General features: G+C 44.0%; 3 protein-coding genes across 4 annotated transcripts in view; all 3 read left to right on the top strand.

Annotated features, from left to right (window-relative positions):
• The window catches only part of LOC132453323 (beta-2-glycoprotein 1-like), a 55,248-nt gene that overhangs the window by 15,613 nt on the left and 16,278 nt on the right, over positions 1-23,357 (top strand). Inside the window, exons 2-6 of one of the 2 annotated variants that reach the window (XM_060046165.1) lie at positions 4,629-4,805; positions 5,164-5,260; positions 5,577-5,653; positions 5,877-6,068; positions 6,451-6,624. In XM_060046165.1, the coding sequence (XP_059902148.1) occupies positions 4,629-4,805; positions 5,164-5,260; positions 5,577-5,653; positions 5,877-6,068; positions 6,451-6,624 (717 nt within the window). The remainder of the gene's footprint in view (positions 1-4,628; positions 4,806-5,163; positions 5,261-5,576; positions 5,654-5,876; positions 6,069-6,450; positions 6,625-23,357) is intronic. The other variant, XM_060046166.1, reaches the window with a different exon arrangement.
• Positions 816-4,369, top strand: LOC132453293 (uncharacterized). Its single transcript, XM_060046125.1, has 4 exons — positions 816-2,471; positions 2,581-2,643; positions 2,907-3,221; positions 3,387-4,369. The coding sequence occupies exons 1-4, from the start codon at positions 920-922 to the stop codon at positions 3,599-3,601; spliced, it is 2,145 nt and encodes a 714-aa protein (XP_059902108.1). The 5' UTR covers positions 816-919; the 3' UTR covers positions 3,602-4,369.
• LOC132453333 (uncharacterized) lies at positions 17,650-20,815 on the top strand. The gene is made up of 4 exons (XM_060046178.1): positions 17,650-18,418; positions 18,852-18,921; positions 19,545-19,710; positions 20,423-20,815. Exons 1-4 carry the CDS (start codon positions 18,050-18,052, stop codon positions 20,541-20,543), a joined length of 726 nt encoding a protein of 241 aa, XP_059902161.1. The 5' UTR covers positions 17,650-18,049; the 3' UTR covers positions 20,544-20,815.

The following is a 23,357-nucleotide window of genomic DNA, read 5'->3' as shown; positions in this document are numbered from 1 at the left end:
CATAGTCAATGCAGCAAAGTATAATATATCCTAATTCCACGTTTAAGTCCTGTGTTTATACAAAATAATATTTATTGTTCATCATTTCATTCAAGGCAAGCAAGTCCTCTGGAACTGTCCCCTTCCACCAGTGTCCTACTGCAGAGCAGGTAAGAACGCTGCATTCTGGTCATAAGTTCAAATAGTTCATATTTTCACACCTTGGGGTAATTATGATGTGAGGAAACATTCTAGAGTTTCAAGTAAGTATTTTCCTTTTGATTTGTAAAGCTTAGAAAAATCTGCCGTCTAAAAAATCTGAAGCGCCATCATGGTCGTTGTGAAGATCGTTACCAGGAGGCTCAAAAAGAGATAGCCAAGAGATCTTTGATTCAGGTCACCAGAATTAATTATTCGGTGAGTTTGTAGATGTTATGCACATTGTGATGGTACTATAGGGTTAATGATACCCTAGCTATTAATGCATGCGTAAGTTATTGACAGAATTAGAAGCCTTTTTTTCTCCATTTTCCTTCAGACCTCCACTGACTTATTTGAGGAATCTTCGGATGCTACGGACTTTGATGATGCTGACTATGTTCCAGCCTCATGTGGCAATTCCTCGGATGCTTCAATTATAAGTACTGCTAGTCAAGAACTCAAAATCATGAAGGGGGATGGTGCCACCAGTTCAGAGGTACCTAGAACATTGAGTTCTTCAAAGATGAGCAGCAATCATTGTGCTTCAGTGATAAGCTGCAGTGCCAATTCATTAAAGAAACCATCACAGCAGAAAAGCTCCATAAATGTCACACCATTGCCAATAAATGCAAAAGGAAGCAAGTACAACAAGAAGCAATTTTGTCTTTATTGTAAAAAGGCCATTTCTAAATTGGCAAGACATCTTGAATCCGTGCACAGTGAAGAGCCTGATGTTGCAATGGCTTTCAGTTTTGATAAAAGATCCCGCAAAAGAAGCGAGTTGTTACGCTCTATTAAGAAGAGAGGAAACTTTGACCATAATGCTGAAGTGGCAAGCTGTGGCACTGGAGAGATGGTTGCTTGTAGAAGACCCAGTACTGCAAAACAATCTGATGACTTCCGTCACTGCAAATTTTGCGAAGGACTGTATGCAAGAAACTCTTTATGGAGACATGTGAGAAACTGCCCGAAAAAGACTGTTGAGGAAGAGCCTCAAGTTGGCCGAAAAAGGATTCAAATGCACTTACCAAGACCTGACTCAGTTAAGGAAACTGTTTGGAAGATTGCTTGTGAAATGAACCAGGATGACGTTTCTTCGGTTGTAAGGAGTGAAACTGTGATCCTTTGTATCGGCGAGTCACTGTTCAATTCCAGGAAACCGTATGAAAGAAGGAATGACTACATACGCCAAAAAATGAGAGAGATGGCAAGACTATTGATAACGGCAAGAGCTATAACACCTTTGAAGAGCACCGAAGACCTTGTTATGCCTTGTAACTTTCCGCATGTGATACAGGCAGTTAGATCTGTTGCTGGTTATGATGTCGAAAGCAACTCATATAAAATCCCATCATTGGCTTTGAAATTGGGACACAGTTTAGCCAAAGTTGCAGGCATTGTGCAATGCAATGCCATCATTGCAAATCGCCCTGCCGTTGCGGAGTCTGCAAAGCAATTTGCCACTCTACATCAGAAAAAGTGGACAGAGTCCATTTCTGCTGCCGCATTGGGAACACTTCAACAAGCCAAATGGAATAAACCACAGGTTTTACCCTTTACAGAGGATGTGTCGGTGCTGCACAAGTTTCTTGCTGCTGAGCGTGTTAAGCGCATGAAGGACCTTGAGGAAGAACCCAACAGCAAAAGCTTTGGAAATCTTGCTAAAGTGACTTTGACGCAGGTAGTACTATTTAACAGAAGGCGGGAAGGTGAAGTTTCAAAAATGGAGCTTCAGACTTTCACATCCAGGGATCGTACAGAGCTGAATCCAGACATTGTGAGGGGCCTTACCGACTTCGAGAAGAAGCTTGCAGAGCACTTTGAGAGAGTTGAGATTCGTGGTAAAAGGTCAAGAAAGGTTCCAGTGCTTCTAACCCCCGACATGATCGCTGCTATGGACCTCCTAATGAAAAGCAGGAAAGAGTGTCAAGTCCACAAAGAAAATGTGTACATGTTTGCACGGCCAGGTGTCCTTTCCCATTACAGAGGCTCTGACTGCTTTCGTAAGTATGCAAAGCAATGTGGTGCAAAGAACCCAGAGGCTCTCACCTCAACAAGATTGCGGAAACAAGTGGCCACTTTGTCCACACTACTAAATCTCAAAGAAAATGAAATGGATCAACTTGCCACCTTTCTAGGACACGACATCCGTGTCCATAGAGAATTCTATCGGCTTCCAGAGAGTACCCTTCAGCTCGCAAAAGTCAGCAAACTCCTGATATCACTCGAAAAAGGAAGACTGCCTTACCTGCAGGGGAAAGGGCTGGATGACATTGAGGTCAATCCTGAAGGTAACATTTTATTTGAAATATAGTTTTTAACCACTTCAAATATAACTATTATAAGTGTTCTTAGTCCTTAATTTAAATGATTTGCCTGAACTGTTTTTTACCCAACCAGATGAAGTAGAAATGAGTGATGATTCCAGCGAAGAAAACGTTGCTGACCTACATCAATGCAAAGGTATCCTGACTTGTATATATGCTGTAATATCTTTAAGTTATGTCACATAAATTAACATTTCTGGGGGATTATCGAAATGATCCTCAAGTAATTCTACATTCATGAATTTGCATTCAGCTTATGTTTACATCTAAAATCTAAATGATAATGTAGAATTGCATATTGCCTGACACTGAGGTTTTTTACAGTGAATAATGCAAGCAAACCAACGTATTGTCAGAAAGCTCATAGAATAACATCACAATCATTATTACTTTGCAAAGGCTCAATAACTGAGACTGCTAGCGACCAGACACTTCTGAGGCACACTCCTGAGTCAACCAGCCTGGACAACATGGAGGGCATTTCCGAGTCAACCACCCTGGACAACATGGAGGGTACTTCCGAGTCAACCACCCTGGACAATATGGAGGGCACATCTGAGTCAATCACCCTGGACAACATGGAGGGCACTTCCGAGTCAACCAGCCTGGACAACATGGAGGGCACTCCTGAATCAACCACCTTGGATGACGTAAACATGAGTCACAAAATAGTCACATCCCAAGCTTCTTCAAAGGGCTCCAAAAGAAAGCAAGGTTAGTAAGCATTTTGTATTCATTACTTTATTAGAAAAATGTATTGATAACATATATCATATAACTACTAACTAGAATCCTTTGTATCATATCCCCCATTTGTCACGTTAGCAGAGCCATTTGTTCCATTGTTAATCAGTTGTATTTTGTTTCCATTTATGAAAGCTGTGAAGGTGAGAAGCAAGTGGACCGGTGAGGAAGTGAAGGCTGTTGAGCGCCATTTGCTTAACTTCATTACAAGCTGCAGAATACCTGGCAAAAAGGACTGTGACTCCTGCCTCCAGGCAGAGCCAGTAGCTCTGAAAGACCGAGACTGGGTTGCCATCAAGTACTACGTACACAACAGAAACGTAGCATTAAAAAGGAAGATGACTAGGTAGATCCATTCCAATTGATCTTGTTTTTTGCTTGTATTTTTTTTGCTGGCACTCAATAAAAGTAAGCAATGCAAAAAGTGTTCCGCCTTTTTTTATTACGTGAATATTTGCTACGAATTTTTATATATTGTCACAAATAACAATAATACGACTTAAACAGTAGACTGAGAATATATTATATTTAAGAGCTATGTGAACATGGATAATCCTTTCTGTTGAAGGTTACCCGGGCTGTCTGGGGTTTTGACATTTCTACATATATAACCGGACCCCAGTTAAAATACAGATCCTATTTTGTGTATTCTAGGGTCTTTATAATTCACATTAACCTGAAAATAGAGTGTGTGTGTGTGGGCTGGTTGCTATGGGCCTTATAAGTCACATAAACCTGAAAATAGAGTTTGTGTGTGTATGGGCTGGTTGCTATGGGCCTTATAAGTCACATAAACCCGAAAAGGTCCTCATATGTAGCATTAAAATCAGGTCTGAACAAAAATATAGCCCTAGCCTAAATCTGAATAGATGGTTGCATTCCTAGAATCAAGGAATGGAAATATTCTGATTCCCAGGTCTCGTGGACCTTGGGAAAGGCATGTCCCAATTTGTCACGTTTTTTTCATAAGTCCTGATATAGTCTATAAACGCGTATGTGTGTGTGTGTGTGTGTGTGTGTGTGTGTGTGTGTGTGTGTGTGTGTGTGTGTGTGTGTGTGTGTGTGTGTGTGTGTGTGTGTGTGTGTGAGTGAGAGGTTTTGTGTTTGGCTTTATATTTGTTTCAATATATATTTTCGTACTTTATTTATCTCCAGTAGTTCCCTTTTCCGCCGTTTGCTTGATATTTAGAGTGGTTGGTTATGTCTTCAAGGTTATCAGTGAATGTATTACATTTCTATGCTGTTGAAAGTTGAGCTAATCTAACTATCTAAGGAAAAGTGTGATCTCTTCAGTGATTCCACTGACATGGTCATATGAAAGGGTCCATGAGTGAAACTAAAAGAGGGAGGAAAACAGAGAGATGCTCTCCCCAACAGGCTGTCCCAGACCAGTCCTCACGCCTCACGTGGAGGCCCTGGGGCTGCAGCTGCTATCTCCTCCGGGGACAGAGGTCCACCTGACCTGTGCCCCGGGCTACACCACCCAGAGCGGCGTGGGGGTCATCATCTGCAGCGTCCGGGGGACATGGGGCAGGACGGAGTTTGTGTGTCAGGGTGAGTACTTCTGATCAAACAAAATACATTCATCATATAAAAGCAAAAAAGGACTGCTTATTGTAGTAGAAACACGAATCATCGATTCAATCATTAAAAAATGTATACATTTATTCTGATGAGCAGCCTACAAGAAGAAAATATTTTCCAATCTTTATGATATTTCATAAAACGAATTGAATGAATGAATGAACAATCAATCGATTGAAGTGGATGGTTTCAAGTCATCGATTGAAGTGCAAGGTTTCAATTCATCAAAATTAGCTTTGTCCAGTCGAACTTGAGCCAGTACTGGAGCCATCTTCTAGAGCCAGCAGCACTTCCTGTCAAAGTAATCTACCCTTTTTCTCAACTTTAGCAAAGATGTGCCCTGCCATAGATACCCCATCAAATGCAGAGATGCACTTTGAGGACAATTTATACCAGAGTAGAGTCAACTTCACCTGCAATGAGGGGTAAGGGAGATACAGCAGTTCCTCCAACGCTTAGATATCAACCAAGTACTGTCTCTTAACAGGACATTTCAACACTGTGTATAAATATATATATGATGAATTGAATGCACTCACTTGATTCTTATTTTTATAGATATAATAACACTGAACTTTTAAATATTGTGTAGTATCCTGAATTCATTTTGTTCACTACGTTTTTAAAGTACTTTTTGGGACACATGCTCCAATATTCTAAAACTTGACCAAAATAGGTAGTTAAAATAGTCTGTTTTTGCAGTGAATGGTTATGCAATTGTTGTTGGCTTGGTCTGTTCAGGTACAATTTGCATGGAGCCAGCAGTGTTGTGTGCCAAGAAAATGCAGAATGGAGCGCATCAAGTCCAGAGTGCAAAGGTATGAACTCATTTATTTGTGAGTTTGTGTACATTTAAAAACATGCTGTCTAGTTGCGTAATGAGTGAACAAAATGTATCCTCATTTCTCAAACAACACTTTAATCAACAATTAGTAAACTAAATATATATTTATATTTAGGAAAATGTGAATTCTTGCAATTCTTTTACTTCATTCAAAAACAATTGATTGCGCTTGAACATCCTTTTGTCTGTTTTTTCAGTTGTGACTTGTGGTCCACCTCCTATCCCGGATAACGCCAGAATTGTGTACGACATTTGGAGGGCCCCTGGGGGAAAAGCCAAATTTGGTGTGAGAGGGACTTACAAATGTGTGCCTCCTATGGCCCTCATAGGAAACCCAAGAGCAGAATGTACTTCCTCTGGAACCTGGACAGTAGCACCCATGTGTCAAAGTAAGACAATAATGCTACAATGGTACACCATTGTTCCTTCCTCTGCCGCTATTTTTATCAGAACTTGAGAAAATAGTAAGTGTGACGGTGGCTCTTAAGAGAATGCCCTGTGCTGAAGTTATGCATGAATTAGTCTTGGATATCAGATTAGATTAACAATCTAAATTTGGATGGTAGAGGAGCTCAGATCTGGGTGAACAGGGAGTTTCACTGTCATTGCTTCATGTTTGTTTCCACCAATCGTGTCTCTGAATGCGAGGGTCTTTAATCGTCCACTTGGCTTACAGGGAACACAAACACAGCCAGCACTTGTAAACCTTTTTCTAGTGGGAAGACAAGCTAAAACATCCTGCTTTGCTTGACCACCTTCCCTTTGATTCAGTGGTAACCTGCCCCAGTCCAGAACCCATCGATCATGGTCACATGTCCTCCCCCACCATGAGCAACTACAAGGACACCATCAAATATGGCTGCACGGGAGACTACATCCTTTCTGGTAACCCATTTGTCCAATGCCTTGAGACAGGACAGTGGTCCCCCAAGCCTGCTTGTGGCGGTAGGTTTACTCAAGGGCCATACCCACTTGGTGTTTGGGAATGTAATCATTTTCTGCCTCTAAGGCCGGAGGTTTACTAATCTACTTACACAGAGAGTTTAGTGGAAATGTTTTACAACATCTAACTTTCAATGGAACTATTGAAAGGTCAATTATGTAACATTTCAGAAATATCAAAAAACGACCCGACTTAGGCTCCGTCCACACGAAATCTTGTGCGTTTCGGCCAACAGTCCAGACGGAGCCGGCAAATCCGGTGCCCGAAACCGCACATTTCTGAAATCTATCAAATCTATCCGGACCTATGCGGTTTTGTGTTAGGATTCGTATAGGCGCCTGAAACGCAAACGATGACGTCAATAGTCCCCCACCAGCTGAGAGACATCAGAGTTGCGTTGAATTTTTTATTTATGATTTTATTTGTATTCTTTTTGTAGCTTTAAATAAAGCCCCTTGATAAATTTAATTACTAACTGAACATTAAAAAGTATTTTTGCTCAATTTAAAAGGTTGGATCTCCTCGTTTGCATACAGCGAGCAGGCTGTATGCAAGCAGGCTTTATGCCCTCAACTTTTTCTGTGGAGAAACAGCGCCTTGAACATTTACTACAGCGTTTCTACAGCTCGATGCGGTTTCAAAATGACTCAATCTTTACGGAGATATTCCTGACCGCCCGTTTCGGGGCCTTATACTGTACATATGTTGAGATGTGTTCTTCTTGTGTTGATGGCTTCATATGCCCTTTACCCCCTGACTTCAGGGGAACAGTCATCCGGTTTCAACCCGGTAACACGCGATTTCGTGCTCATGTGCACAACCGTTAATCTATGGAATCGTGTCCCAGAGCACGATTGTTCGACTTTTTTCGTGCTACAAAGAACGAAATGTAAACCAATGCATTCTGCATGGGAGCGTTTCTCCGATGTTTTCGTGCTACACAGAACAAAATGTAATGGGAACGTTTTTTAGACGAGAGAGTGTGTGCGCAGACAGTAGCCTACAGTGCACCCTCAAGTGATATATATGACAATATTTCAGATTTTTTAAGCAGACCTCCTCAAAAACTGAAACGAACGTGCTCCATTAGATCGCGCGTTTTTCAGACAATTAACGTGCTCCAAGGTGCTTCAGAAGGGATAGGTGCAGATAGTACAGTGCACCCTCTAGTTATATATATGTCAATGTTTGCATTTTTGAAGCAAACCTCCTCAAAAACTGAAAATAAATAAATAAATAAAATTACCGTGCTCCGAAATGTAAACGAAATGTAAACCAATGCATTCTGAACGGGAGCTTTCTCCGATGTTTTCGTGCTACACAGAACGAAATGTAAAACAATGCATTTTGAATGGGAGCGTTTTTCAGATGAGAGAGAGAGTGTGTGCGCAGACAATTCAGTGCACCCTCTAGTTATATATGTCAATATTTCAGATTTTTTAAGCATGCCTCCTCTAAAACTGAAATGAACGTGCTCCACAGAACGCACGTTTCTCAGACAATTATCGTGCTCAAAAGAACGAAACGAAAGAGAGAGAAAGAGAGAAAGTGAGGGAGAGAGAGAGAATAGAAGGGGTGTGCGTAGATAGTACAATGCAACCTCTATTTATGTTTGTTTCAAAACAATAAATGCATCAAAGGGGAAATGTAGTGTACTAGGCATTTCCCAGTTTTTTACAGCAGTCCACTTCAAAAACATTTAGTTCTCAAGCCCACGAAAAGTAATCTATTGAATCATGCCCCAGAGCACGATTGTCTGACTTATTTCGTGCTACACAGAACAAAATTGTATACATTGCCTTTCAATTGGGATACTTTCTTCGACCACAGAAGGGGTGTGCGCAGATAGTACAGTGCACCCTCTACATATGTATGTGTCAAAACAACAAATGCATCAAAGGGTAAATGTAGTGTATTAGGGATACTCTGATTTCCCTGTTTTTTACAGCAGACCCCCTCAAAAACCTTTCTTTCTCACGCTCACGGAAAGTAATCTATTGAATTGTGTCCCAGAGCACAATTGTCAGACGTTATTCGTACTGCACAGAACGAAATGTAAACCCATGCATTTTGGATTGGAGCATTTCTCAGAATATACACAGGTAGGCATATATATATACACTGTAAATAATTACCAGGGTTTCACAATATTTAACTGTAATATTTGACAGTAAATTACTGTGAAATCACTTCACAGGTGCTAACTGTGATGTTCCCAATATAATACTGTAATTTCAAATACTGTAATCAGACCATTTCGTGTGAAAACACAGTAAATCACATTAACACACTGCATTGTGGGAGATCCCGCAACTTTTAACTGTCAACCAGCAGCAGACATTCTGCCATTTGCCGCCAAGTGAAGACAGAGGAGGAAGAAACTTCGATGATAAGGTAAGGCCCTCTCAGTTTTAGCATTAATAAGTGGTTAATCTTAAATTCAGGCGGTTAAATGTGTTTAATTGAATAATGTGATAATTGAAATGTGTCTAAAGCCTAAAATATGGTATTATTACAAATATTGTTGACCTGATATGGTTGATTTTGTCTGTAAATGACTGGGTTATTTTAGCTCGACTTTTTGATGTGAGGCACAAGTTATTGGATTGATAGTGTCACATTGGTTAGCTAGCTTGCTAACGTCCTCCCCAGCAGTGTTGTCTGATAAGAAATATATCGTCAATATTTCCCTTTAACTTAGCAAAAGACAAGTTATGCTTTCATTCATGCAGTTAAATGTGATTTGCAGATAGTCTGTAAGACTGAAATACAACAGGCATTCATATCTAGAACCGCCGCACTGGGACAATTCTACCCGCACAGGAAAAATTGATATTTTCGAGCAAGTTGCTAGTCAACGGCCTTGTTTGGGGTCCGCGATTTGTCAACTACACGTGCAGTCATTCATAACCGTTTCTCAATTCGGAGCCGTTATGCCACAGAACCTTGAATGAATACAAATGATATGCGTATTCACACGGCATGCCAGCTGTAGGCCTACCCTACATATAAAAAGTCAGTGGCGGTTCTCTATGTTCCTATATAGCCTATTATTATATTACTGGAGAGTAGGCTATTGATATAAGAATTACGAACGAGCGAGAGTAGAATACAAACGCACACACACACACACACACGATCGGATAAATCCGACCGGGATTCCCGTTGCCATGGGTTTCCTCTGGCCGTGGCCGGGGCCGTTTTCACACCTAACCGTGCTCAAATCTGCCAGTGTAAGTGTGGCCAGTCTGGCCAGGCCAGGCCAATTTGGCCACTTGGGAGAGGTTTGCTGCTACGGTACGGGCCGCTACGGTACAGATAATGAGCCGACACGCGCACACACACGGCTACGCAACCTGAGCTGGATGACGTATAGTCCATGCGACGACCATGGACATAATAAAGGAGACAAGCCTTCTTTCCCATTAAAGGTTGGGTATGGGATTTGCAAAACGCCAGCAGATTTTGAAAATACACAACTCAAATGGTCCTACCCCCTCTCCTTCAACGCTGACTCTGACTCCACCCATTCCAAGTACCTGGACGCGCTATCATGCACGAGCGCGAACACAGATGCGCGAGAGCGAGCCAGGCTAGCGTAGGGTTTTCCTTCTCTTTGCTGGTGGTGGTGGTGGGGATGGTGGATACTTACTGTCCAATGCAACTCGGTGGCTCTGGAAATCATTGGCTGGAGTTTTTCGAGCCCTGCCCGTTCCACAGATGATTGACCTGTTTAATTTTCATGTCAGTACTTCTAACTCAGTGGCTGTAAGTGGGTTATGATAACGATTTCAAGTAATTTTGCAAAAATGGCCAAAAAAGCGAATTCCATACCCAACCTTTAAACGGTAAACATAGCGTCAAGCGGTTCAACTGTTGGTTCACGTTGGTCCCATAGAGAAGTCGAGTGTCTGTTAGCCATTTCAGCACTTAGCTGAACAGACTCTGCTAAGTGCGAACTGTGTTCTCTGTGTTGTTGTCCATTGTTGTTAAAACTCTGACTGGCGGCAGACTTTATTATGGTCCATGCAGCGGACGCTTGGTGATAATGTGTTACGACGTGATGACGTGTGTACAAGAGCCTACCGTGGCCAGGCCACAGTTGCGACGGCCAACGGCCACGGCCAGAAGGCCTAGTGTGAGTGCACCCTTAATTATACAATATAAAGAGATGTATAACAAAACCCCAGCCTCTTTGATTTTAAAATAATATTCAAAATATTAACATAATATCTTAAAACGAAAGAGGCTGGTGTTTTGTTTTATATCCTCATCCTCATCCGCTTATCCGGGGTCGGGTCGCGGGGGGAGCAGCTCAAGCAGGGGGCCCCAGACTTCCCTTTCCCGGGCCACATTGACCAGCTCTGACGGGGGGATCCCGAGGCGTTCCCAGGCCAGTGTTGAGATATAATCTCTCCACCTAGTCCTGGGTCTTCCCCGAGGTCTCCTCCCCACTGGACGTGCCTGAAACACCTCCCAAGGAAGGCGCCCAGTGGGCATCCTTACCAGATGCCCGAACCACCTCAGCTGACTCCTTTCTAAGTAAAGGAGCAGCGGCTCTAATCCGAGTTCCTCACGGATGGCTGAGCTTCTCACCCTATCCCTAAGGGAGACGCCAGCCACCCTTCTGAGAAAACTCATCTCGGCCACTTGTACCCACGATCTCGTCCTTTCGGTCATCACCCAGCCCTCATGACCATAGGTGAGGATAGGAACGAAGATCGACCGGTAGATCGAGAGCTTTGCCTTGCGGCTCAGCTCTCTTTTCGTTACAATGGTGCGGTAAAGCGAACGCAATACCGCCCCCGCTGCTCCGATTCTCCGGCCAATCTCACGCTCCATAGTACCCTCACTCGCGAACAAGACCCCGAGGTACTTGAACTCCTTCACTTGGGCTAAGGACTCATTTCCTACCCGGAGTAAGCAATCCACCGGTTTCCTGCTAAGAGTCATGGCCTCAGATTTAGCGGTGCTGATCCTCATCCCAGCCGATTCACACTCGGCCGCCAGCCGATCCAGTGAGTGCTGAAGGTCACAGGCCGATGATCCAATGAGGACCACATCATCTGCAAAAAGCGGTGACGAGATCCTCAGACCACCGAACTGCAACCCCTCCCCACCACGACTACGCCTCGATATCCTGTCCATGTATATCCCAAACAGGATTGGTGACAAGGCGCAGCCCTGGCGGAGACCAGCACCCACTGAGAATGAAACTGACTGGCTGCCGAGAACACGAACACAGCTCTCGCTTTGGGAGTACAAAGATTGGATGGCCCTGAGGATAGACCCCCTTACCCCATACTCCCGCAGCACCTCCCACAGTTTCTCCCGGGGGACCCGGTCATACGCCTTCTCCAGATCCACAAAACACATGTAGACCGGATGGGCATACTCCCAGGCCCCCTCCAGGATCCTTGCGAGAGTGAAGAGCTGGTCCGTAGTTCCACGTCCGGGGCGAAAACCGCATTGTTCCTCTTCAATCTGAGGTTCGACGATCGGCCGAACCCTCCTTTCCAGCACCTTGGAGTAGACTTTACCAGGGAGGCTGAGAAGTGTGATACCCCGGTAATTGGCACACACTCTCTGGTCCCCCTTTTTGAACAGGGGAACCACCACCCCGGTTTGCCACTCCTTTGGCACTGTACCCGACTCCCACGCGATGTTGAATAGGCGTGTCAACCATGACAGCCCCTCAACACCCAGAGCCTTTAGCATTTCTGGCTGGATCTCAACAATCCCTGGGGCTTTGCCACTGCGGAGATGTTTGACTACCTCAGTGACCTCCACCAGAGAAATTGACGACGAAACACCGTCAACCTCGAGCTCTGCCTCCAACATAGAGGGCGTGTTATTCGGATTCAGGAGTTCCTCAAAGTGTTCCTTCCAATGTCCGACGACCTCCTCAGTTGAGGTCAACAGAGTCCCATCCTTACTGTACACAGCTTGGATGGTTCCCCGTTTCCCCCTCCTGAGGTGCCGGATAGTCTTCCAGAAACACTTTGGTGCCGACCGAAAGTCCTTCTCCATGGCCTCTCCGAACTTCTCCCACACCCGCTGCTTAGCCTCCGACACGGCAGCCGCTGCAGCCCTTCGAGCCTGTCGGTACCCTGCAACCGAGTCAGGAGTCCTCCAGGATATCATATCCCGGAAGGCCTCCTTCTTCAGTCGGACGGCTTCCCTGACCACCGTAGTCCACCACGGTGTCCGAGGGTTACCGCCCCTTGAGGAGCCTAAGACCCTGAGGCCACAGCTAGCCACCGCAGCTTCAGCAATGGAGGCTTTGAACACCGCCCACTCCGGCTCAATGCCCCCAACCTCCACAGGAATGCCAGAAAAGCTCCGCCGGAGGTGTGAGTTGAAGATACCTAGGACGGGGGCCTCCTCCAGACGTTCCCAGTTCACCCACACTACTCGTTTGGGCTTACCAGGTCTATCCGGAAATTTCCCCCATTCCCTGATCCAACTCACAACCAGATGGTGGTCGGTTGACAGTTCCGCCCCTCTCTTTACCCGAGTGTCCAAAACATGCGGCCTCAGATCAGATGACACGATCACGAAATCGATCATCGATCTTCGGCCTAGGGTACTCTGGTACCAGGTACACTTATGAACACCCTTATGTTCGAACATGGTGTTTGTTAAGGATAATCCATGACTAGCACAGAAGTCCAATAACAAACGACCGCTCGGGTTTAGATCAGGGAGGCCGTTCCTCCCCACCACGCCTCTCCAGGTGTCTCCATCGTTGCCCACGTGGGCGTTGAAGTCTCCCAGCAGAACTACGGAGTCCCCTACTGGAGCCCCATACAGGACTCCATTCAGGGTCTCCAAGAAGGCCGAGTACTCTGAGCTGCTGTTTGGTGCATACGCACAAACAACAGCCAGAGTTTTCCCCCCTACAACCCTTAGGCGCAGGGAGGCGACCCTCTCGTCTACCGGGGTAAACTCCAACACCGCGGCGCTCAGCCGGGGATTTATGAGTATCCCCACACCCGCCCGGCGCCTCACGCCCTTGGCAACTCCGGAGAAGAATAGAGTCCAACCCTTATCCAGGAGTACGGTACCAGAGCTGAGACTGTGCGTGGAGGTAAGCCCCACCAGATCTAACTGATAGCGCTCCACCTCCCTCACAAGCTCCGGTTCCTTTCCCCACAGCGAGGTGACGTTCCACGTCCCCAGAGCCAGCTTCTGCCGCCCGGGTCTGGTCCGTCGAGACCCCTGACCTTCGCTGCCACCCATGTGGCTGCGCACCCGACCCCAACGGGTCTTCCCACAGGTGGTGGGCCCATGGGATGAAGAGAGGGGGGGTGCCACGTAGTTTGTTCGGGCTGTGCCCGACCGGGCTCCGTGGCAAACCCGGCCACCAGGCGCTCGCCATCGAGCCCTCCGTCTGGGCCTGGCTCCAGACGGGGGCCCCGGGCTTCCTCCGGGCCGGGTCACATCTCCTCTTTTTTCGTTATTCATTGGAGTTTTATGAACCATTCTTAGTCTGGCCCCTCACCTGAGACCACTCTGCCATGAGAGACCCTACCAGGAGCACAAGGCTCCAGACAACACAGCTCTCAGGTTCCCAGGGACACGCAAACCTCTCCACCACGATAAGGTGACGGTTCCAGGACGGTTGTTTTATATCATTTCTTTATATTGTTCAGTAGTAAATGCCTACATGAGGCCGTAGCACAGTTAACAGACGAGCTGAGGTGGTGACGTCATCGAGTCCGCTGCTGTTCCAATAGAGTGGTGAAGGCACGCCCCTTCCGGTAGAGCCAATGGGACCTATGAGATCCAAAAATATGACGGGTTTCAATGGAGAGAAAGTAATTATTTTCTGGTTCCAGTCTTTATATGCCCTGGATTACACATGTTGTTTGTGGATTCAAATTATAATTTTTCATGAAAAGAAAACTAAAAATGTTCGCGAAGAAGTTTGATAATTTTAGGTTTTGTGTGAGGCTACTTTGTGAACTACAGCTCATCGATGCTGTCGACGCGAATGATATAACGTCACCACCACTCCGGTACAGACATGGCGATCTCTCTGAACGTTTGCACAATAAACGGTCAAACTCTTGACATGAAAAATTATCATTTAAATCCACAAACAACATATGTGTAATCCAAGGCATATAAAGACTGGTACCAGTAAAAAATTACTTTCTCTCCATTGAAACCCATTCATACTTTTCGATCCATTCAGTCCCATGGGGACCACCGGAAGGGGCTGACTTACGAGCTCTATTGCAGGTGCATACTCCCGTCCTCGGAAGTGTGTACTTGAAGTCCGGACTTGCCAAGTGCGTGCTTCCAAGTCCACGAGTCCGCAGTTCGCGTACTTGGTATTAAGAAACGGTAGTACAATAGATAAGAGATGAAGATAAATACCTTACAACATTAGAGTTACTAAGTGAAATGAGTGATGGAGTCTAATAGTGGAGAGAGATCAGAACTGAGCGCTGTGTTCCAGAACACCGTGGCTCGTCCAGCTCAACTGACAGCCGAGTGCTGTCAGATCGATCATGAGCCGGGCAGAGAGATCCTCAAAACATGTAAACGTGAATGAATAATCAGTTAGAGCTTACCTAAAAATAAGTGTACCATGTTACTGTTTATTGAATTTAGGATTTTAGCTCTCTGTTCTGTCTGAGCCTGGCCCGTTCTATTAATAATAAATAAGTCAACTGATTTATTAACTGTATTTTTCTATAGGCCCAAGCCTGATTTAAAACCCTCTGTAGTCTGTGCGCATGTGTGTGCGTTTCCTAGTATGTTCGTGCGCATGTGCTTGCTTGCGGTGCATATGCGTTCGCGCTTGGCACATGCGCACTTGAGTAACTGGTGCGACAGGCCTGCTATTATAGTATTAAGATGTGTTTGTTATTGCTACGACCTTCAACTGCTGCTGTCATCCCATCCTAGCCAAAAGAGGACGAAGGTTAAGGTTACTGACTGCAAGTCATCGGCCTACAACTTAGAGGTGCAATTAAGCTTTAGCAGTCCATTTTACTAATTTAACAAGCCGTAACCTAGTAGGCACCCACAACACAAAATAATTTTTTTGCTGATAGCTATGGTCCATCCCCCTTCTAGCTAGTTAATTTTATGCTTTTGGTGAACAATGTTCCACTGTAAATGTAGTCTAATAATAATAATAGTTCTATAGAACTAATAGTTCTACCTATCATCGCTGCCGCTGGAAAAAATAAAATGAAAAAATAAAATAAATTCCCTACCTACCCATGACCTCAACTGACAACCAACAGGAACCAAACTTTTTTTTTTTTTAGGCCTAAGGAGAGTGCAATAATAATAATGTATTTGATTTAGATAGCGCTTTTCTCACAATCAATCCTTGGTTACCTCCAACATAGGTTTGCAACGGTGCTGGTATTTTTTTATGGCCTTGTGTTTTTGAGTTCTGTTCCCCTGGTAGGTTTAGTCAGCAGGTTCTGTTTAGGCCCTAAACAACAACGTTGTTAGCCAAGCCCTACAACGGATTCCCTAAACTTTAGGGAATCCGTTGTGCTCTCAACAATAGCGTGGTGGTGAAAGTGGACAGAGCTCTATCTAGTAGAGCTCAGGAACACCTCAGTGGCTCCGGGGGGTCGCTGGTTTGTCCGGTTGCATTTCCTACCCACTGATTTCGTGTGTATAAGAGCTGTCAAGCGATTAAAATATTTAATCGTGATTAATCGCATTAATGTCATAGTTAACTCACGATTAATCGCAAATTATTTTTCTATGCTAAATATCCCTTGATTTTTTTGTCCCATAATTCTTCTCATTTTAATTCTCTTATCAACATGGTGAAGTGCATCGGCTTGTCTTGTGCAAATAATTTTTTATTGATAACAACATTGGCATATACTGATCAAAACAGGACGATACAAAAAAAGAGCCTATAGTGCAATTAAACGACTGCTTTGAACAAGTGTCATTTGAACATAGCAGTCAGGCTACTGCTTCTTTGTTTTGAGCCAAAGAAAAAAAAAAAAAAGTTTTTTTTTTTTTTTTTATAAAATATTTGCGTTAATCGCGCGATCATTTTTTAACGCCGTTAAAATTGGTTTGCGTTAACGCCGTTAATAACGCGTTTAACTGACAGCTCTAATAATAACCATTCGCAAGTAACCACTTGAAGACTAGGGTGGAGTTAGATAGTTTGTGGTTGAGATAGATGGGGGATTGAACTCTGTTTTTTTTAAGTTGGACCAGGCACTGTCCAGACCAGACTGTCCTCTTCTTTTTGTTAAGTGAACAGAATGGGATCTTTAGTACAGGAGTTTATTGAGGCTCCTTCAGAGGAGTTATTGGATAATATACCAAGGAACAGTTATTAAAGCTGGCAGAACACTTTAATATTGATTTGATTCTGGCTTGTTATTTTAGAGAATGGATCGGGAAGACGTGAAGGAAGAAATCGTTAAATTTTTACCGGGCCTCTCTCTTGAAACCCTGACTTCCCTGCTGGGAGTGTTGGAAGAGCTTGGCGTGGAGAGCAGGGCAGACCTTGCCTTTGTAGAAGCGAAGGATCTGGAGAAGTACCTCAGACCAATCCAGTGTCGCAGACTGCTGAACGGCATTAAGAATAAAGGTAAATCCAACTATGACACTGCCATGTTTTTTATTATTTTTATAGTTGAATCGTTAAAATAGCTTAAGATTTCAGGGGTGCTAGAGGTGGTCCCCCTAGAGGCTCAGTCCTCTTCACAGCAGACCTGGATATGAATCCGACCCGGATCTACTTCTTGCTGTACCTCTATCTATAATAATTTTCCTTTCTCACTTCTAGGTCTTCCACCAGTTGAAGTAGAAGATCATGTTGCTGTCGAATCTCCACCCCTCACAAGTACTCCCTATTCCCAGTCGTCAAGATCCGAAAGAACTTTAAACTCTTCCTTTTCATCACCCACCTTGCCTGGCAGACCCATGGTATACTGACTTCCGGGACGATGGGAAGAGATGCCAGCAGCTATTGGCAAAGCGACGGCAGATGAAAAAAGGCCATCACCAGGGGACAGAAGAGATATGATAAAGACAGTGGTGGACCAAATGTTAGTGCATGAGCAAAACCCAACAAGAGCAACATGCTACACGATCGCCCGGATGATTGTGAGACTGGCCAAAAAGCTTTGCCGATGTCGGACAAAAGGGAGATATGCTGGGAGACGGCTGCTACTCCCTTTTGCAACAAATAAAAACAAGAGTTGAATACAAAAATAGGAAGCAAACTCTTCAAACTCGGCGACGCAGGCAGCGCAGGCCCTCCAATGTGGCGGCAGAGGGGGCAATCGCAATGGCCAGAGGCCCAGTAGACCAGTACGGTTGTGTACGGTGGAGTGTCCGGAAGAACTTCCTGCTGGAGAGACGGAGGCAACCTTGGAAGAAAAAAAACAACAACTACAGAACGTCTACACAGAGGGAGGGATGGGAGGGGCAGAAACGGCTGAACATCTGATGGAGAGGACCTACATCACCCAGCGCCAGTTCATAAACAGGGTGCCTGCACCAGCCATTGTTGAGATAAAGGAGGAATGGCCATTCCTATTCTCGCAGAGAGGCCTTTTCTCCCACTTCAGTCTGCTGACGGATGTCTCCATACAAACAAAGTATGAAGAGGCTATGAACAGCAAGGGCAGTACCATCATTCGCTTTTGCCAGCAGCTCAACCGTCCAGGGATCAAGGACGTCCTCGCTAAATACGAGCCAGAGGCGTCAGACAAGGCTGCATGTATCCTTCTGCTACTGATGGCATATTTCAAAGAACCGAAGAATGCCACCATGCTTGAGGCTGATGTAAGTTGTTTCAAAAAGAAAAAAGCAGGTTGTGATTGTATTAGACAGTATTATGTTATCTTTCGCACTTGTATACATTTACCAGTAATCGCATTCATTCACATGTGGACACAACGTGTAGTCGGTGATTCTGGAGAACGTTTGTTGTCAAAATCAGATTTTGTCAAAATCATTGTCTAGATCCTCACAATGTGTTGATACACATCTTACTCTCTGTAAACGGGAATGTAAACAGGGGGTGGGGGGGCAGCGCACACACAGGTAGCGGATCATGAGGATATTTTCACTGATTTTGACAACAAGCGTTCTCAGGAATTGTTGACTCCACTCTTTAACTTCAGAATCAGTGGGACCAGTGGAACGTCTTATGCACCATGTTGAATCTTTGCTACAATATACTGTATGAATGTAACATTTACTTCTTACTTTACAGCCGTGTGCAACTGCCGCTGATGTTGAGAGCACAGTGCCATTGCTGAGCAACCCCTGCTTGATTGTCGAAGGTACTGTTGATATCTGGATTTCATATTGATATTTCTAGCTGTAATAAAAGTACCATGTGTTTTTTAAATAAACGAAAGCCGCTACACAATATTTTGACAGAACATGCTGATCAGTGATCTAACCTGTTTTTCCAATAGCGTTGCTTGTCTCGATCTTTTCGATCTTTTCGATTCAGCATCTTTCAACAGTAGTGCCGGTAGTTTGTGTAAAGTCGATGGTTTTAGAGATTACAGATTGCTTTTATGCAGCATTCAAGGGTAGTGTATTGACTTAGATTTGCTCTGGAACTGTGAACCAAATCTTGGAGACTTAAAAATGGGGAGAGCAAAGAAGGGCATAATGGTTTGAGTTGTGCAATAGACAATTAATTACATCAGTAACAATGATGCTTAACAGTGTTTTGCGCACCCAACAGAGTCTTCAAGGCAGCGCTGCCTGGTTAAGGTTAGGGCCTTCCAGGCAGTGCTGCCTTGCAGACTCCGTCAGGGGCACAACACCATCGAGCATCAGTAAGTGGGTAACAATTTGTGAAAACATTCAAGGTTACTGAAACTTCTTTCCTTGCTCATAGCACCCAACTTCTTTACAATAGCGCTTTATGTGTGTTCATTGTTCTTTTCAGGTGACATGATGAAGCCAACCGCATGGATGCTCAGCATTGAACAGAAGGTTGTGGTGGGACCACACCACTCCTTCAGCAACGGAATAGCTGCAATTTTTGCAAGCTATTATTGCTTCAACCTGCAGTATCCTGAGGAGGGCTCCTCCACTTTGGAGTTTATCCAAAGGTATTTTAACTTTCAAATGAACATTGCAGGGTTTCCCACAGTGCTTTCTAGTTAAAGGTGAAGTAAGCGGAAAGGTCAGTTTAGCTAACTTCCTGACACTGAATGCAGTTAGCTGTCCCCTCCCTCGTCCCTAAGTCACCACATTAATGCACTGCGGCCTTCAAGCAGCGAGTTATCTAGAACTATCTCAGATCCATAAGTGTGATAAACATGATAAAAACCATCAAAACAGACATTGGGAAGGTTTTTTACCTGTTCCGCCATTGTAGTCGCTTAAAGATCTATCGCTCTGCGTGTGCACCGTCAGTGAGACGTGCCGGTTTGTAGCGTTCTGTCTTCTGATTGGATATCAGTTGTGGGATCCCCGAAAAAGTTTATTTGCCGATTATATTGCAGAGCAGGTGACTGAGAGATCAGAGTTATGAAACGTGCACACTATATAAGTGATCACTGTATGAATATAGAGCGATTTAACACGTATATTAACGTAAATAAATCGCTTACTTCAAGGCTATACAGTTGAACCAAAAAATAAAAATTTACTTTAAAAATGGTCTTTCATCTCTGTGATGAACAGCAGCCTCTAGTGGTTGATAATATCACTGTGCCTGTGACATCTTTGGTGTGGGGTATACTGCATCTGTCTTTGAAAAAAGTATGCAATATATAAATCTATGTAAAACTGAAAGTTGTTTTCTTGTTTTATTTACAGGTGCTTCTTGAGCATCAATCCAGAGAGGGGCTCCAAAGCCAAGAAAAAGCGCGGGTTGATGAACCCACATGCGAGCACACTCTTGAGGAAGATATTGGACTTTGAATGGATTTCAATGTAGGGTGAAATGTGCCGTGACGTCAGCGTTACCAGAGAAACCGTTTTCACCTGTTTACGAATTACCAAAACAGTTGTGTTTTCAAAAGATTCCTCCCTGGGAGGGGGTTTCAAAAGTTCGTGGTTTCAAGCCTGCGTTTTCTGTTGTTTTCTGCTCTGTTGTAATTTTTCCTATAAGTAGAAATGGGTCTGGGTTGTTATTGGTTAAAAGTGAAGGCAAGTTAAATGTATTAATGTTGATTCATTGTTTAATTAAATGTTGAATTGAACAAATTGCATGTTTTCTTTGTCTTCCTTTTACTTTGGATGCATGTGTATGAAGTTACAGTATATTGCATGCAGGATATCCCTATATCACAGTAATTCCATGGGAAAGACAACTGTGAAGTTACAGTAAATTACTGGCTACCTAATTGCATTAATTTCACAGTAAAAATGTAAAAATACAGCCATTTAGTGTAATGTATGTACCGCAAGTTACTGTTATAACACAGCTACATATTGCTAAATCACAGCATTTTAATGGGTATGACAACTTTGAAGATACAGTATGCAGTTGTACTTTTATTGCAATTAGCTGTGATTTATCTTCTGTAAATTACTGTGAAGATAGAACAAATTACTGTGAACTACTTAATGTAAATGACTGTGAAAATAGAACAAATTACTGTGAGATTTTTACTGTAAATTACTGTGAAATTATAACTAATTACTGTGAACTATTTAATGTAAATTACTGTGAAAATAGAACTAATTACTGTGAACTATTAAAGGTCCCATGACATGCTATTTTATGTATTATTTAATATAGGTATTAGTGGGCAACTAACACAGTATTCAAAGACGTTCCCGAAATTCAGCCGTGGTGCAGAGTTACAGCCACTCCGAGCCAGTCGCACATTGAGCTTCCCCCAAATGCGCTGTTTTGGTGTCTGTAGCTATAATGCAAATGAGGAGGAGCGAGGCGGGTCAAGGAGGAGGGTGGGGGTGTGGCCCTGAGCAGCTTGCAGCCACGGTACCATGCGCTCTGTTTACAGTGGATGTATCGCAATGGCGAGGCGCACACAGCCTTTAGCCGTGTTCTGTAAATATTCTAGAACACACGGGAGTCCTGGAGCTCTATATCTAAATATTATCATATAGCCTACATAGATATCTATATCATATAATATATATTATAACGGCCAAAAGCTGTGTGAGCCGATATTATGAATCTCAAACGACCGCGTTGGGTTCTCCGACGTTCCTGGTTCTTCAACGTCCTCATCAATGTGAAGTAGACTGAACCGCGACAAGGAGGAGAAAGGGATCGTTGCCGGGCAGCGCTTAGGCACCTCCGTCTCCGGCGGTGGTCCCTCAGCGGGTCTCAAGCTGGAGACATTCGCCGCCAACAATCTCTTTCTCCTCCATGTCGTGGTTCATGTTCTTGAGGGAGTCAAAGCCAAAGTTCCTTCCCCCCAATTAATTCTCAACCTTGGCTGAGATAACCCCCAATACGAGTCTCGTTGTAGAAATACCAGAGACGAGAGTCCGACAGAACGGTTATCCAAATAACAAGGAAGTGTACAACACTTGCGTTACAGTCCTGGAGCTCTATATCTAAATAATATCATATAATACATAGAAATCTATATCATTCAATACATTTTATCACGGCCAAAAGCTGTGTGCGCCTCCAGACGATATGATGAATCACAAACGACTTTGTCGGGTTCTGCGACGTCTCTGGTTCTTCCACTTTCACATCAACCTGAAGTCGACTGAACCGCGCGCTGCCTGCTGCCGGCTGCCCGCTGCCGGGCGATGGTGCCTCGCGGCAACCGGCGGCATGACGCAGTTCATGTACTTCAGCCAGTCAAAGCCAAAGTTCCTTTCCCCCAATTCCTTCTCAACCATGGCTGAGATAACCCCCAATACGAGTCTCGTTGTGGAAATACAAGACACGTCAAAGAACCGACAAGAAACACTTGCGTTACAGTGTGTGTATTCACACACACACACACATGTGGCGCTCGCACGGTCGAGTCTCATTGGCGGGCCAACGTCTCTGGGCGGGCAAGGCAGAGTAAGGGGAGGAGCTGAGATTCCTGATGACGTCATGAATGCAGACATTCCAAATCAGCGCACTTGAGCCTCCGTTTTTTCAAAGGCGAGCAAAACAGCTAGTGCTCGTTTTACACCAAACGCACGTTTTAGCCATTGGGGGACCATAGGCAGGCTAGGGGAACTCATATTTATGTTAGAAAACCTCATAAAGTGAGATTTTCATGTCATGGGACCTGTAAATTACTGTGAAAATATGTACAGTAAATTACTGTAAAAGTACTGCAATTTATAGCCAGTAATTCATATTCATTGTATAGGAGAGGCCCTCTTAAGACCATCAGTTACTTGGCTCCGCAGTGCATCAGTGTCCCTCTCTATTTCTTCCTCACTCTCTTTTCCAATGTGTTTTGAGAATTTAGATCGATATAACGAGAAAGGATGTAATGATAACGGCAAGAAAATAAAGGCTCCATGGTCATAATAATTATAACATTTATTTTAATCATAAAAATATAATTAAATTAAAGCGTGTAACGAGGAAATGAGACAATCTATGTGGGCCAGCAGAGGCTGAATTTTAACCGAATTCGGCCAATAACCTTATTTTTTACATCGTTTTTGTATTATGAATGTTTTAATATTGTCTGGTATATCTGAACCACACTTAAACATTGGTGGAAGTGGATTTTCAATGGTCAGATAGGCTAAAGATAATTGTATATTTACGTATACATAATGGGTAGCTCAGGAGGTAGAGCGGGTTGGCTGGTAA

The sequence above is a fragment of the Gadus macrocephalus genome, chromosome 3, assembly GCF_031168955.1.
Source record: "Gadus macrocephalus chromosome 3, ASM3116895v1".
In the NCBI taxonomy this organism is placed as follows: Eukaryota; Metazoa; Chordata; class Actinopteri; order Gadiformes; family Gadidae; genus Gadus; species Gadus macrocephalus.
This window is presented reverse-complemented; position numbering and strand designations above follow the sequence as displayed.